Source organism: Schistocerca cancellata, chromosome 3, assembly GCF_023864275.1.
Source record: "Schistocerca cancellata isolate TAMUIC-IGC-003103 chromosome 3, iqSchCanc2.1, whole genome shotgun sequence".
Lineage (NCBI taxonomy): Eukaryota > Metazoa > Arthropoda > Insecta > Orthoptera > Acrididae > Schistocerca > Schistocerca cancellata.
Window position 1 is genome coordinate 577,327,862 of NC_064628.1, and position 14,102 is coordinate 577,341,963.

Below are 14,102 nucleotides of genomic sequence, written 5' to 3' on the forward strand. Positions count from 1 at the left end.
AAGATTTGAGAGGAGGAAAGATTAAAATAAACTTCCAAATTTAGTTAGCTTGTCATGCTGAGGTGGCTCCAGTTCTACTTGTCTAGGGGTTGTAACGGGACATCCTCCTCTAACATTACTTTTCCTCAACAGTGGTTGTCGATTCAAGTATTATTTTTCGAATTTTGGACAGGTCAATATTATCTCAGCTGCTTTTCTGAAAACTTTCGTGTTATTTTATTCACAGTATGTTATACTTCAAGTTAAAATTTATGAAAAGGAATTACTTTATTTTCGATGTTACAATCGATAAGTGATAGCTCTGAATGTACAGTTAAAATTATTTTTTTAGAAACATTTGAAATTACGAATTATTTGGCACACTTAATATTTCTATTATTAATTACGCATTCTAGTACTATTTACTATGTTTGTTTCTGGATTCATTTATGAAATAATAGTCGAAATTAACAGAAATTAGTTTGTCAAGAAAAACTGTAAAATCTTTGGAATATGGCTATTACCGCAGAGTGAAATGGCTGCAGGCATGCCTCTGATGTGATCGGACGTCTTTTTGTATTCTGGGCGAACAATGTAATTTCGGCTTTGTTAGTATGAAAGTTCAAAATACTGTATGATATGCTGGAATGTGATAAAATATATTAACGTAACAGCAAAAATTCTGCAACAACAATCTTCAATTTTATTTAGATCATTTCAGCCATGAGGACCTAAACTATGAGAATTTCAAGTTCAAGAAGCAGACCCCTAGACAAGAAAAACTGGAACCAAATCTAAACGAAAAGCTGTGTAAACTAGACAGTTTATTGTAATCTTCATTCCTCACAAATTTTTCATAAACGACTTTGCTTATTGTGGACAATAGCTGGAATTAGGAAGGGGAGGGGGAGGATATTGCAGGGTCTGATTCTTGAAGCTTAAAATCTAACCTCGGGTCCTCACGGCTGGTTCGAACTAAATAATTTGGAAGAGTGTTGTTACAGAATTTTTTGGGTAAATATATTTTCCACTGATTTTGCCACATTTTAGTATATCATACAGTATTTTGATTTTTCACATTAACAAAGCCGAAATTCCATTGTCCTCACCTACTATACAAAAATACTTCTGATCACATCAGAGGCAAGCTTTGCGGAAATAACAATATTCCAAAGGGTATAAATTTTCCGTGACAAATGAATTCTTACTAGTTTTCGTCACATTTTTAAGTTTGATTATTATTTCATAAATGAATCCAGAAATAAACATAGTAAACAGTACAGGATTGCGTAAATAATAATGGAAATTTTGTGTGTGCAAATAATTCGTAATTTCTAATGTTTCTAAAAATGTTTCTAAAAAAACTATACATTCAGAACTAGTACTTATCGAATATAACATCGAAAGTAAAATACTTTGTGAAGTAATTCCTTTTCATAAATTTTAACTTGATATATAGCATACTGTGTATAAAATTATATGAAAATTTTCAGAAATGCTGCTGAGATAATACTGACCTGTCCAAAATTCGAAAAATAATAACTGGCATCGACAACTACTGTTGACGAAAAGTAATGCTAGAGGAGGCTGTCCCTTTACAAAGAGTTTGCAGCCATTCCACTCTCCGAATTTCGAAAAAGTCACCAAAATCTCAGCAACACAGATGAGGGTAGCGAATTCGCTTCCATGAAGTCACTGGATGGAAGGTGCCGATGCAAACACAACCACGCAAGCGGAGCTCGCTGCAAGGACATGTTGACTGTCGGTCAGCCATCAAAATATCGGCCACGCCCAACTTCATGATCTGACGGAAACCAGTGCGTTCACGTCGGTACAGCCGTTGACATTCTTATTACGAAAATTGCGTAGTCGTAAATGTGATATTTTTTTTATTTTGCGATTTAATACAATATTTATAGTTGTTTCTCGCATCGCAGCTTCCATCTTTTTCGATCTTACGCCTGCAAATTCCTCTCTGACTTAGCTCCCCTGATTCCTTCTTCCCACGTTGTTTTCTGGCGTCCTCTTCTTCTATTAGTTGGAACCCATTCCATCATCTTCTTAAGCCATCTGTTCTCACCCAAACGGCGTACATGTCCACACCATTTCAGTCGTTTTGCTGCGTCTATTTTAGTCACAGTGGTGTCCAGGTTCAGTCTCTCTCCTGTCTCTACATTCTTAATTTTATCCCGTGGCGTCAACCAATTCAACACCATGGAAATCCCATCTCCACTGACAATTTCCTCTTAATTATTTCAGACGTTTCCAATAATTCTCCTCCATGGGTTGCTACATATTCTACGAAAGTTTTAAGTATCCTAATCCTTATTTCTGACCTAATACGTGTGCCACATTAAACTCTGTTCTGTTCTTTGGTTGTTTCTCTAACTTGGCGAATGTGGTTCTAAGTTTCGCTTTTACTGGATACAAGTTTGTTAGTTATGACTCCCAAATTTTTATGAGTCAACGGACCTTACTACTACAAAATCTGGCGTCAGGTGTTCACTCACTACTCCACTAACCAACTACTCCGTTTCCTCCAAATTAATGGTTAAAACTTATTTCTGATATTCTCTGTGCAGGTTTAATCCTCATCCTCTACTAAAATGGCTTAGCCATTAGCACAATACAAAGTGAATAACTTTTCATCATTTACAGACTCATGCATACTACAACAGGAACTTTTCCATAACCTTAAGGCTGAATTCAGGTATGTTTTAAAATACGTTGGTGCTGTCGCACTTCCTCATAATCTTTTGGTCAGTGTAATCTCTCCAGATATTTTTTACCTACTTTAAATCTACAAGTTGCGGCATTGTATAAAGCTCTAACAGCATGAACATAAAAATGACTCACTCCATTCTCTAACACTGCAGTTCACAATTAGGCGAGGGGGAACGCTATCACAGACTTTCTTAAGATCAATGAAAACCATTTGCTTCTTTAAATGCTTGTCCAGTCTTTTTTCCACAACTTGTCTTAGATAAAACATTATTCACTGTGCATGATTTTCCGGCCCGATTCCCAGTCTGCTCTTTCTCATCCAAAATCCGTGATTCGATTTTTTTCTTTATAATTCTCCCATATAATCTAGAGACTGAAGTTGTGGCACACACTGCTGTATTGTTTGAGCACTTTTTCCTGTCACTCTTCTCATGTATGGCAGATATATGTGATGTATTCAATCCTCTAGTAAGTGCTTCTCTCTTAGGAATACAGTGAAAACATTAGCTATCAATATCAGAAGTTTTGGAAAATTTCGATGGGCATCCATTTAGACTTGAAACTCGTCCATTCTTCATAGCGATAAGTATTATTTTGACTTCTAGGGGCATAATTATTTTGTCCTCTTCATACAGTTCATCCGAGATAAACAATTCATCTTCATTTTTGCCAAAAAAATTTGGATGGTTTTCAGTAAAGATATTTCCATAACAGTTTCTCCATTCTTCCAACAGGAGAACTCTTTCTATTCTGTTACATCGCATAGATTTCAGAGTTCTCCATGCTTCACTGCTTCATCCATCTCCAATATGCTGATCAGTCTACTTACTTGTATTACTCTAGGCATCATTCTTGGCATTCTTGACAGCTTTCTTCAGCTCTGTTCCGTATTTTAGAGTAGGCGTTATTTTCTTTGTTCTTTCACTTGACATATAAGCTGCATGTCCCCTTCCTTTCTGTACAAATTTCTCAATGTTCTTATTCCACAATTCACTTGTCTTTAGAAATCGTGAGCTGCCCTGCAGTACTTTTAAAGCTTCCTCAGCTGCTTCCCCAACACATCTAACAATATCTTCAAAAGTGTTGTTCCCAGAAGAGTAGGTTGCGTTATTCAATTCAAATTCCGTCTTCGCCCGTACAGCAATAATGTTCATCAATTCTACAAATTTTTAGGGTGTACTTCGTGTGCCTCTTCAGCACCGCATTTCGCCCGAATTTTTAAAAGATTTTACTAATTTGAAAAATATTGTAGTTTTCAGAAGGTAATGGTCAGTATCATACTCTGCACTTGCATTCACTGTCACGTCCGAATTAATTGATTTCGATCTTTATGCTTGAACTAATTTAAATCGTTAATGAATGTTGCTGGCGTGTTCTATAAGTCGTTCACCGCTATCATTCACATATTTTTCTCCATATGGTTCAACGGCTGCATCCATTAGTCTGGACCCAACATGAACACTAAAACCGTCTATAAGAATTATATCTCTTTCCTGTTGTTGATACTGTCCAATACTTGGCTTACTTTCTCATCAAGGTCATCATTGGTATTAAATCTGCCATTTGACGGAGCTTACCACTTCACACTCTCTTAGTTTAAGCTCTCCATTTATAAACATTCATTGCATCACAATTCTTAATCTTTTTAGTTAAGTTTATCTTGGTACTTATCAAGACGTGATACTTTACTTACATAATATTTCGCGCAGTTAATGGTAACCGTCGTATTCAATACCACCTGGATATTAATTCAAATTTCAGAGTTGACTTCCAAGTTTGCCTTGTGAAGAATACGCGATTCCGCGTTAATTCATTCTCGTGCAGTAACGCTAGAGTGAGGGCAGCTGTTTCGATTCTTGGGTAAGAAAGTATTATCATCAGTATTTAGTTGACAACTTGAGGAGACGTCGTGGCGTACAGTTCCTGACTACAAGACTGTGAGCTAATACTCTGGACTAAGTAAGCCCCAAGACAAACTGTGGTATCTCGTTGAGTGAGAATGTTGATGGTGGCCCATACGTCGGATAAGCACGTTAAAAACGACGCTCTGTTTTTTTTGTGTGTGAGACATAGGCTACCTGTCGACAATAATTTTCCTCTTGTACCTTCCTTACATGTCTAATAAGCTTGAGACAGCAGAAACTCACCAGCACTTTTCCCAGTGTTCGATACAGTCGTCACACGACACAGAAATTCACTTCACTTGCTACCTTAAGACTACGAAGAAAAATTCTATACTATATTCTGCGAACATTCATGAAACTGTATCCCGGCGGTATTAATTTCTGGGGTGTGAGACGTGTATAATGATGTTTTCTAGTTTACTTGTTCATTTCTTTCTTTATTTATCATAGTTAGGCCAACGGTCTTGCCGCAGTGGTCACAGCGGCTCCCGAAGTTAAGGGCTGTGAGGCTGGGCTCGCACTTGGATGGCTGACCATCTGGTCTGCCGACCGCTGTTGGCAAGCGTGGTGCACTCAGACCTTGTGAGGCAAACTGAGGAGCTAATTGATTGAGAAGTAGCGGCTCCGGTCTCGTAAACTGACCCACGGCCGGGAGAGCCGGCCGGGGTGGCCGAGCGGTTCTAGGCGCTACAGTCTGGAAGCGCGCGACTGCTACGGTTGCAGGTTCGAATCCTGCCTCGGGCATGGATGTGTGTGATGTCCTTAGGTTAGTTAGGTTTAAGTAGTTCTAAGTTCTAGGGGACTGATGACCTCAGAAGTTAAGTCCCAAGTGCTCAGAGCCATTTGAACCAGTTGAAAGGCCGGGAGAACCGTCTGCTGAACACATGACCCTCCAAATCCGCATCCAGTGAAACCTGTGGCCTGAGGATGACACGGCGGCTGGTCGGCACCGTTGGGCCTTTATGGCCTATTCGAGCGGAGTTTAGTTTAGTTTTATTTGCCGTTATTACTTTATATTTGTTTTTAAACGTTTATGTTATCCCACTTCTCGAATCAATACCGTAAGTCAGGGGCCGCAAAATGAGTGAAATAAGACATTGGCTGCATTAATTTTATTTTTAAAGTTTTATCATGGCTGACCTTTATCGGTGCCACCATGCGCATTTACAGCTTCAAAATGTCAAAAATAAGTAGCATGCAGCTGTCGTCGACTTGTAGTCACCGTGAAGCTTCTGAAATTTGCAAGAGCTGTAGGGCACCGTGAATATATTGCACTGTTTGTTGTATGCCTATAAACCTTGCACATGAATGAGAAGGGAGAGAGGAGGGTAGTGTTACTACTGTAACGGTCGGAGCTAATTCGGTCATCAGCGGCTCGGACGTGTTTGCTATCCACTGGCTTGTCTCTTGGGACGACGTATCTAGTAGGCTTAACTATTAAAATTTGACATTTTAGTGCCAAGTAAGAGTACAGGTCATGCAAAAATAGATCCCGCTCAGTCGAACGCCAGCGTAGGACGTGTTGCCAAGGAGTCAGGTGCACAGCTCGGCTAGTAAAAATATTCAGGCAGAACGCAATCGAAGTTGAAGATGCCGCCAGTGCAAAACAAGTTAAAGGACAAAATTCCTCATAGTCAAACACGCCAAGTGGTTACAAATGTCTACCATTTTATGAAGAACGAAGTTGTGCTAGGCGGTCCATTGAAACTAAAATCCACATTGATACGATTGGCCAGAGCAACAGGTGTATCGTTTACTTCCCTTCAGCAAATCAAGAGAGAACTGGAAAGATTTCACGCAACTGAATCTTTGACAGTTTCAATGTAGGGAATTTTAATTATCAAGTCGTTCTCTATGTGGTGAATAATTTGTACATTTCAAGTAAAAGAAGACTCTCTTAAAAGGGAATTTACAAAAAGCTACACAGTGTGATAAATTTTGAAGAAAGTATGAACATACTTCCTGAAATCCTTCGTTCTCTAGAACTTAGACCGAATAAGATGGCGAATAACCGAAAAATTCTTCAGCAAAAAAGTAGCATCATGGCAAAACGAACTGCTTACTTAAAAAGAATCTGAGAGTATAGGCTTGAATGTAATAGTATTGTCTATATGGACGAGACATATGTTGACACTTGTTACACTGGACCGTATGGATGGAATGGCAAATCACTACAGGACCTGTTGAAACCTGTTACGAAACGAAAGCATAATTATCATCATCCATGCTGGCTGGGAGGATGGTTTTGTATCGAATGCCTGCGTAAGGTTTAAAGCTGGCCAAAGAGCAAGAGATTAGTACAGCGACATAGACAATTATGAAAAGTGGCTAAGGGATTGATTAATACTTATTGTACTGACTCTTACTCACCTCGTTATGCATATAGGCCCTTACCACAGTAAGTAAAACAACAGTACTCCAACATTGAACTCTGCGAGGAAAGAAATGACATTCTGGTTAACATAAAAGGGAATTCCGAATCACAAGGACAAGCTGAAACCCCAATTGCAGTCACTGATCAAAATGGACAGGCCAGGCCGCATCATTATAAAGTAGACAGTACTTTAACCGAATATGGTTACGCAGTGCTGCAACTTCCTCCGTCTCACCCAGAATTCAGTCCTGTAGTGGTGATATGGGCAAGAGTGAAGAACAGCGTTTCTAAATGTGACAGTCAGATTGGACACAATACCAAAACCTATAGCTGGAAAAATTGATTCTATAACAGAAGAAAAATGGAAGAAACGCTATGAGAACGCAAAGAAAATGAAAGATCATTCTGTTCCAAGTGAAGGGTTAGTGGACCAAACTTTGGATACGATCATAAACGTAGGAAAAGGTAATAGTGATAGTCATAGTGATGGAAGCAATACTGATTCCGCTAGTGAAAATGAAAGTGAATCAAGTGACACTGCCAAAGGATGTAGGTAGAAATGTGTTTCGTGTGTAGAAATAGTGATAGTGAAGGATCCACAGTATTTTGTCAAACGATGGACTGCATTATTTGTAATGTAAAAAGTTTTTCATGGTGTTGAGCCACGGTCATTCCATCCTTTTTAAAAGAATAAACCGCCATTTGACTGTGTATTATTATATTAACTTCTGTACTATTCAGATTTGGGCTTATATGTCATTATCAAGGATAACACATTGTTAGCCTTGTTTACCTGCTTTGGACTGCCTTAACAGATATGACTTAACAAAAGTCACACAGAAATAATCTGCCGCACCCCCCCCCCCCCCCCTCACACCAATTGCCTTTCCCCTCCTGCGCATAAGAATGCCATCATGTTTTTGCATGAAGTGTGCAGTGAAACACATAGAACTGAACTAAATAGTATACTTACTAACACAGGATTTGAAATATTCTGAACTTATCCCAATGGTTTCATTCAAAGGTAGATTAAGACACTTACCATCTGCAAATATGTGCTCAGACTTCAATGAAGCGTAGCAAATAGAAATTTTTAAAATATTTGGTAGTTAATTGGTGTTTATTTTGAAGGTATCTTCCTGAGTCACCACGATGGCTGATAAATAAAGGGCACACAGAAGAGGCTTTCAAGGTCCTGGAACGTATAGCGCGCACAAACGGGAAAACTTTGTCTCCTGACATCAAGAAAAAGATTAATTTTCTGTCTCAACAAAGAACTGTAAACATGGGGATTGGAACCATCATAACCAACAAGAACCTCCTGAAAAATACGATTTTACTTGTGCTCAGCAGGTGAGTGGAGCAAAATTTTAAGTTCATTAGTTTGTAATGCATTGCAATTAGATTAGACTGATGATAAAACATTCTTTCTTATTATCCTTTCGAAAATTAAATAATTTCTGTTAATAACACAACTAAGAGGGTATTTCAATAAATAATGCCCCACAATTTCTTTCTCAGAGCGTTTTTATTCACAAGAGACGGAATTTGGTAACAATATTGGCCAGTATTTCTTTTTTTTTTACATGGTCTACATCATGTTCTACGGGCTTGCACCACGGATGTATTCTTTGTTGGTTAAAGCTCTAGTCTTGTGCTCGTAGCCATATTTTCACGCCATGAATAGCACTCTATTTTCTTCAAAGTGTGTCCCACACAGATCACCTTAAGTGGTTCAAAATGATGGACGTCCGATGCGCTATATCTGAGCAATAGGGTGAATGAGGCAACGACATCCGAATTACACGATGTGTTGTCGGTTCTGTGACTTGTATGTGGCTGTCCATTATCGAGTTCGAGCAAGATTTATTGCCGGCCGGTGTGGCCGCACGGTTCTAGGCGATTCAGTCTGGAACCACGCGACCGCTACGGCCGCAGGTTCGAATCCTGCCTCGGGCATGGATGTGTGTGATGTCCTTAGGTTAGTTAGGTTTAAGTAGTTCTAAGTTCTAGGGGACTGATGACCTCAGATGTTAAGTCCCATAGTGCTCAGAGCCATTTGAACCATTTTTGAACCAAGATTTATTTTGGATCCTTGCAGACACAACACGGTTGTTCTTGAGTTCGTTCACTGCCTTGGCGTATGCCTATGAATTATCGAGTGTCCCTTTTGTCAACAGATCCACGAGACCGACGACTTTTCTTTTCCAAAAGACTGTTGCTGAGGGAGCTACCTTGAATTTCTTCTTTTTTGGTTATCCAAGATGTTGCAAATTTTGCAACTTCTTTCTTGTTTCCAGCTCAATGTGATGTTTCATCGACTGTAACGATTTGTCACAGAAAGGTCTCTGCATAGGCCTCAAACTAGCGCACCTGTTCAGATGAAACAGCTTTCCTCTTAATCTTGTGATCTGTTATGAGCATTCGTGGAATCCACGCTGAGCACACTGTAGAACATCCTAGGGTCTTACAATGCTCTTCGAATGCTGTAGAACCAACTGTCGAGTTGTTATGCTCCTACCTGCATGATTAAAAAGATTAACGGCATCCGATCGATTCACCACGTTGGAAACAGTAGCCGTGACAGGTCGTCCCAAACATGGCTGATCATGGAGCTCAGTTTTAGCACTTCTTGACGCTTTAACACTTTTACCCGTCGAACAACCGCATGCCTATCAACTGGATCACTACCACACACTGCCCACGAAAGTTATGGATGTTCACCACCGTTTTTATTTCCGCAACGATGAACTGAATTGCAGCACGTTGTTTAGAACGAGTGTCTTGGGCAGATGTCATTCTCACAGTTCAATGTGGCCCTGCCATCTGTTGGAGTTATTTTAAATTTTACACGCATGCAAAAAAAGAAAAAAAAATATCAGATTTGAAACAACATAAAAAAAGGAAAAAATAGGAGTAGTATTTATTGAATAACCCTCAGCTTCATGTGTTAGTATTCTGCCCAAATGTAGGTTATCACGGAGTAACTCTACACGTTCTCCTGTCTTGAGCCATCCTCGTCAGGTTCGCGTAATTTCCGCTTCCCTTAATGTCATTTTGTGTGTCCTCCCGCAAGCTAGTCGTTCCAAGCGTCTGTTAGTATGTACTTCTGTCTTAACGAATTTTCCATCTATTATTTTTGCTTCCTCTGCTTCACCTTATCCTTTCCAAAAAACTTTCTTTGCTCACTATTTCTAACCAGATTATTATCTACAATCTCCCCCACGTACAAATCTCAACTGCTTCTATCCTTTTTCCATCCCAGAATTCATGTTTTTGCCCGATAAAGTGACATTCCAGACAAAACACTTGGCAAACCTTTTCTGCAGACTTTTATCCGTTTGGTACATTATAATCTCCTTTTTAAATCTAATGTCTCATTTGCTATAAAAATGCGAGCTTTCACGTTCTGATAACATCTCAGTTCTTTAGTGAAAATATTTCCAAGATATTTAAAAGCTCTTACTGGGCTAGTAATAACTTGTCCTGTCATAATATTTGTCAGTATCGTTCCTGTGCCGATTATCATATTCTTTGGTTTTCCGGTAGTGTTTCTCATCCTTTATGATATATAAATTTCAATCACATCTTTTAGCATTTTATTTAAATTCAGTTCATTTTCAGTCACTAATACCACGTCATAATCTAGTTTTACCCTTTATACTCTCTTCCAACCAATATATACTCCTATTTTTGGAACTTAGCCTTTTGTAATATCTCTTACAAATAGCAAAGGGGAGAGGTAACAATAACTGTCTAATGGCCCTTCCAATACTGCTTACTTCCGACAGTTTTTTTCGAGCCCTTACTCTTACTTTCTGTTGTAAATATTCGTCCTGTAACAATCGCCTCTCCTTCCAGTATACTCCATTATTCATCAAAATCAGCTTGTTCCATTTAACTCCGTTGAAAACTTTCTCCAAAACAATAAAAACAACACCTTCCCCCTATGGACTTAAAAGGCCTATAAAATCTCATATTGCTTTCCCTCTTCTAAATCTGAACTGTTTCCCCCAAGTTCATGTAGGTATCCAACTTGCCATTTAGCCCTCTCAGCTTGGAGTATTTAAATAACGACCTATAATGCACCAATCTCTTGCTGTCACAAAAAACTGCCTTTTCCATCAGGTAGAAACAATTTTTCGACAGCCGATCTTTGTTTTAGTTATGGTGCTGAGACAGACTGATTAAGTTCTGCAATATGGAAGCAGAAGAATCTCCGATTTCTTGAATTACTACAAGTAATTGAAAACGAAAATACAAATTTTCTTGGTAGAAGTAGGATGTAATCTACCACAGACTTACATTTTGTGTCCAGAAACAGTAAAGTGTTGAACGTTGGGGAAAATATGATGATTATGTCCGTCCAGCAACAATAACACGCTACTCACAGTAGGGGCTCTGCTTTTATAACATAACTTCATGCTAAGTCACAACGTTGAAATTAGTTCATACTTACCGACTTAGCCATAAGTCAGTAAACTGTCGAGATGATATCGTAATACTGGCCCTGTACTTTTAATTCGACATCTAATTTCAACTCTACTCTGAAATCAGGTTCAATCTCCCACCATCTGTTCCCAAGATCCAGACTGCTGTTCGATACGGAAAATCCCAAACAATAATAAGGTGAGCTATTCCCAAATCAGCGAAATGTACTTTCTGTGGGTGTCTTTCAACTCACGGAAAGTTCTCCTATGCCACTTCCCACTCTGAAATCGGGTCTTTCATTTTAATACGTTTCACAGCCATCATAAACTTCAAACAGTAATCGATGTTTCCTGAAACTTAACTTCAATAGTCTTTATTTTATTATCATGTGAATTATTGCTTGCCAATTTCAAAGCTGGTAAGAAAACTAATCAGTCCAACAATTCATTCAGAATGTTACTGTCAACAAAATCGATATATACTGGTGATAACTGGAGAGTGTCTTCTATTCGCGAACGTCAAGTGCATGCTCATTCTCTCCCTCACTGATATTTATGTCGTCATCATGATTCGCCATCACTTTTATCTAAATCAGACTTAGTGATATTGGTATATTTATATCCGTTGTAGTAGAAGTAGTTTTTTTTTTTTTTTTTTTTTTTTTTTTTTTTTTTTTTTTTTGGTACTGGGTTACCCCTGAGAATTTTAACCTATTTTTGTATTTTTGAAGATCGTATAATCTGCAGCCCGTTCTAGAAAGTTTAGTTTTAAACAATAGATTGTGCTATCTCCTCGTTCCCGATCACCATTTGTAAATGCTTAAATTTTGTTGCCTACTTTCTTGCCGCAGTGATAACGTCGGTTCCGTCAGATCACCGAAGTTAAGAGCTGTCGGACTGGGCTAGCTCTTGAATGAGTGACCATCCGTTCTGCCGAGTGCTGTTGGCAAGCGGAGTGCACTCAGCCCTTTCGAGGCAAACTGAGGAACTACTTGATTGAGAAGTAGCGGCTCCGGCCTCGTAAACTGACATACGACCGGGAGAGCGGTGTGCTGACCACATGCCCCTTCATATCCGCATCCAGTGACGCCTGTGGGCTGAGGATGACACGGTGGCCGGTCCGGTCGGTACCATTGGGCCTTCCAAGGCCTTTGCGGATAGAGTTTATTTGTATTTTAGTTTTTTAAATGCTTAAATTTTTCCCTTTGGACATGGACCTGTGAATCACCAATCATCCACACTCTTGCTATCGGATCAAATCTAATAGTGTATACAATACACTGCATTACCTATTTATCTACTTAAATATTATCTTTGTCAGTTTATCCCGTGTCTCTCTCACAATTTTATTTCATCACTCTCTCATTTCCGTCATCATATACCTCATACTATTCATCATCTTCTTCTGCTGCTTTCATCAATGCATTGTTTTCTTTAGCTTCAGCTTCTTTGTCGTAGTCTGTCTTTTCTCCTTCAAAATAGTTGTCCTTATTTAATAAATCTCCGTACTGGTTGAGAAAAGGTCTAAATACCGCTTCCAGTACAGACTCTCAAGATTCAGCCTACATTTTTTTGCAGTAACGCCAGTTCCGTGTCGAGATTTCGTTTATATTTCAGCTCCTAAGTTCTGACATGAACCTTCTGTCCAGTGTAACTGAGAGATATGTTGACACAACGCTCGTTCAATATCTGAACTGATAACAACCAAACGTCGCAGTTTATACCACAATAGAGAGCTGCTCAAATTTATCATTTGATGTCCAGAGAAATATAGTTATCTAAACTAATATGACACTGCCCATTATTTAATTCACCATCATTGCTTTTAACTTGATAACTATATGCACTCTCACTCCATGTCTGTTTGCACATTTCGAGCATACAATGTCATATGATTGGTATATACAGCCACAAACTGCATTCATCTTGTTGGCAAAGAATATTTACGTTAGCACTGCCTTTAATTAACTGTCTCAATAATTTGCTATATCTTTGACACCGATAAATGATATGTGCACATACTTGTGATCTGTAGAGAAGATGCCCTCATAGTATGCTTGTCGCAATCAATATTGTTGAAAATAAAAATCTCTTCTCACTTGAAAATGTGAAATCATACAGTTCTTCAGACACTTTACATAGAAACGTATTCTTACATTACTGAGGGGATTTGGATTATATATAGACCATTTTCGTGAAGGAGAAGGTTAATAATCACATGCGTCTTTCCACAGTTAAAACAACCAAAAATTCTATCTGAGAATAGATTTCCATATTCCTTGCGATTATGTGTTTAAAACCTGCTTTCATCGGTAATATGTCTGATGGAAAGTAGAAGTACACAGTTCTTGAATCACATCTTCAAACAAACTAAGGATTCTTCCATACTGCAGTAACTAATGCACAAAAGTATTGTCTAGGTTCTGGCACATTATTCTTGATATGAAATTAGAGCTATGGACAAGAAGAAGAAGGTGCAAGGTGGATCCATCCTTAATCGTGTGACTAACAGTTTATCCATAGGACTTCTTAAACATACTGCAGCCAGCAACAACGTTGACGGAACGAACGCAGCCCATTAATTGCAGGATTTAAGGAACTTGGCATCACTTATGCAGTACAACCAGACAGTTTGTCAGACAGGCATTAAGGACAACAGATTTTGGCCGAAGGACATGGCGTAGATTAAAG

General features: G+C 38.8%; 1 protein-coding gene across 1 annotated transcript in view; it reads left to right on the top strand.

Moving 5' to 3' along the window:
• LOC126176818 (carcinine transporter-like) overlaps positions 1-14,102 on the top strand; it is a 119,189-nt gene that overhangs the window by 73,376 nt on the left and 31,711 nt on the right. The window contains exon 6 of the mRNA XM_049924000.1: positions 8,113-8,334. Within this exon, the coding sequence (XP_049779957.1) occupies positions 8,113-8,334 (222 nt within the window). The remainder of the gene's footprint in view (positions 1-8,112; positions 8,335-14,102) is intronic.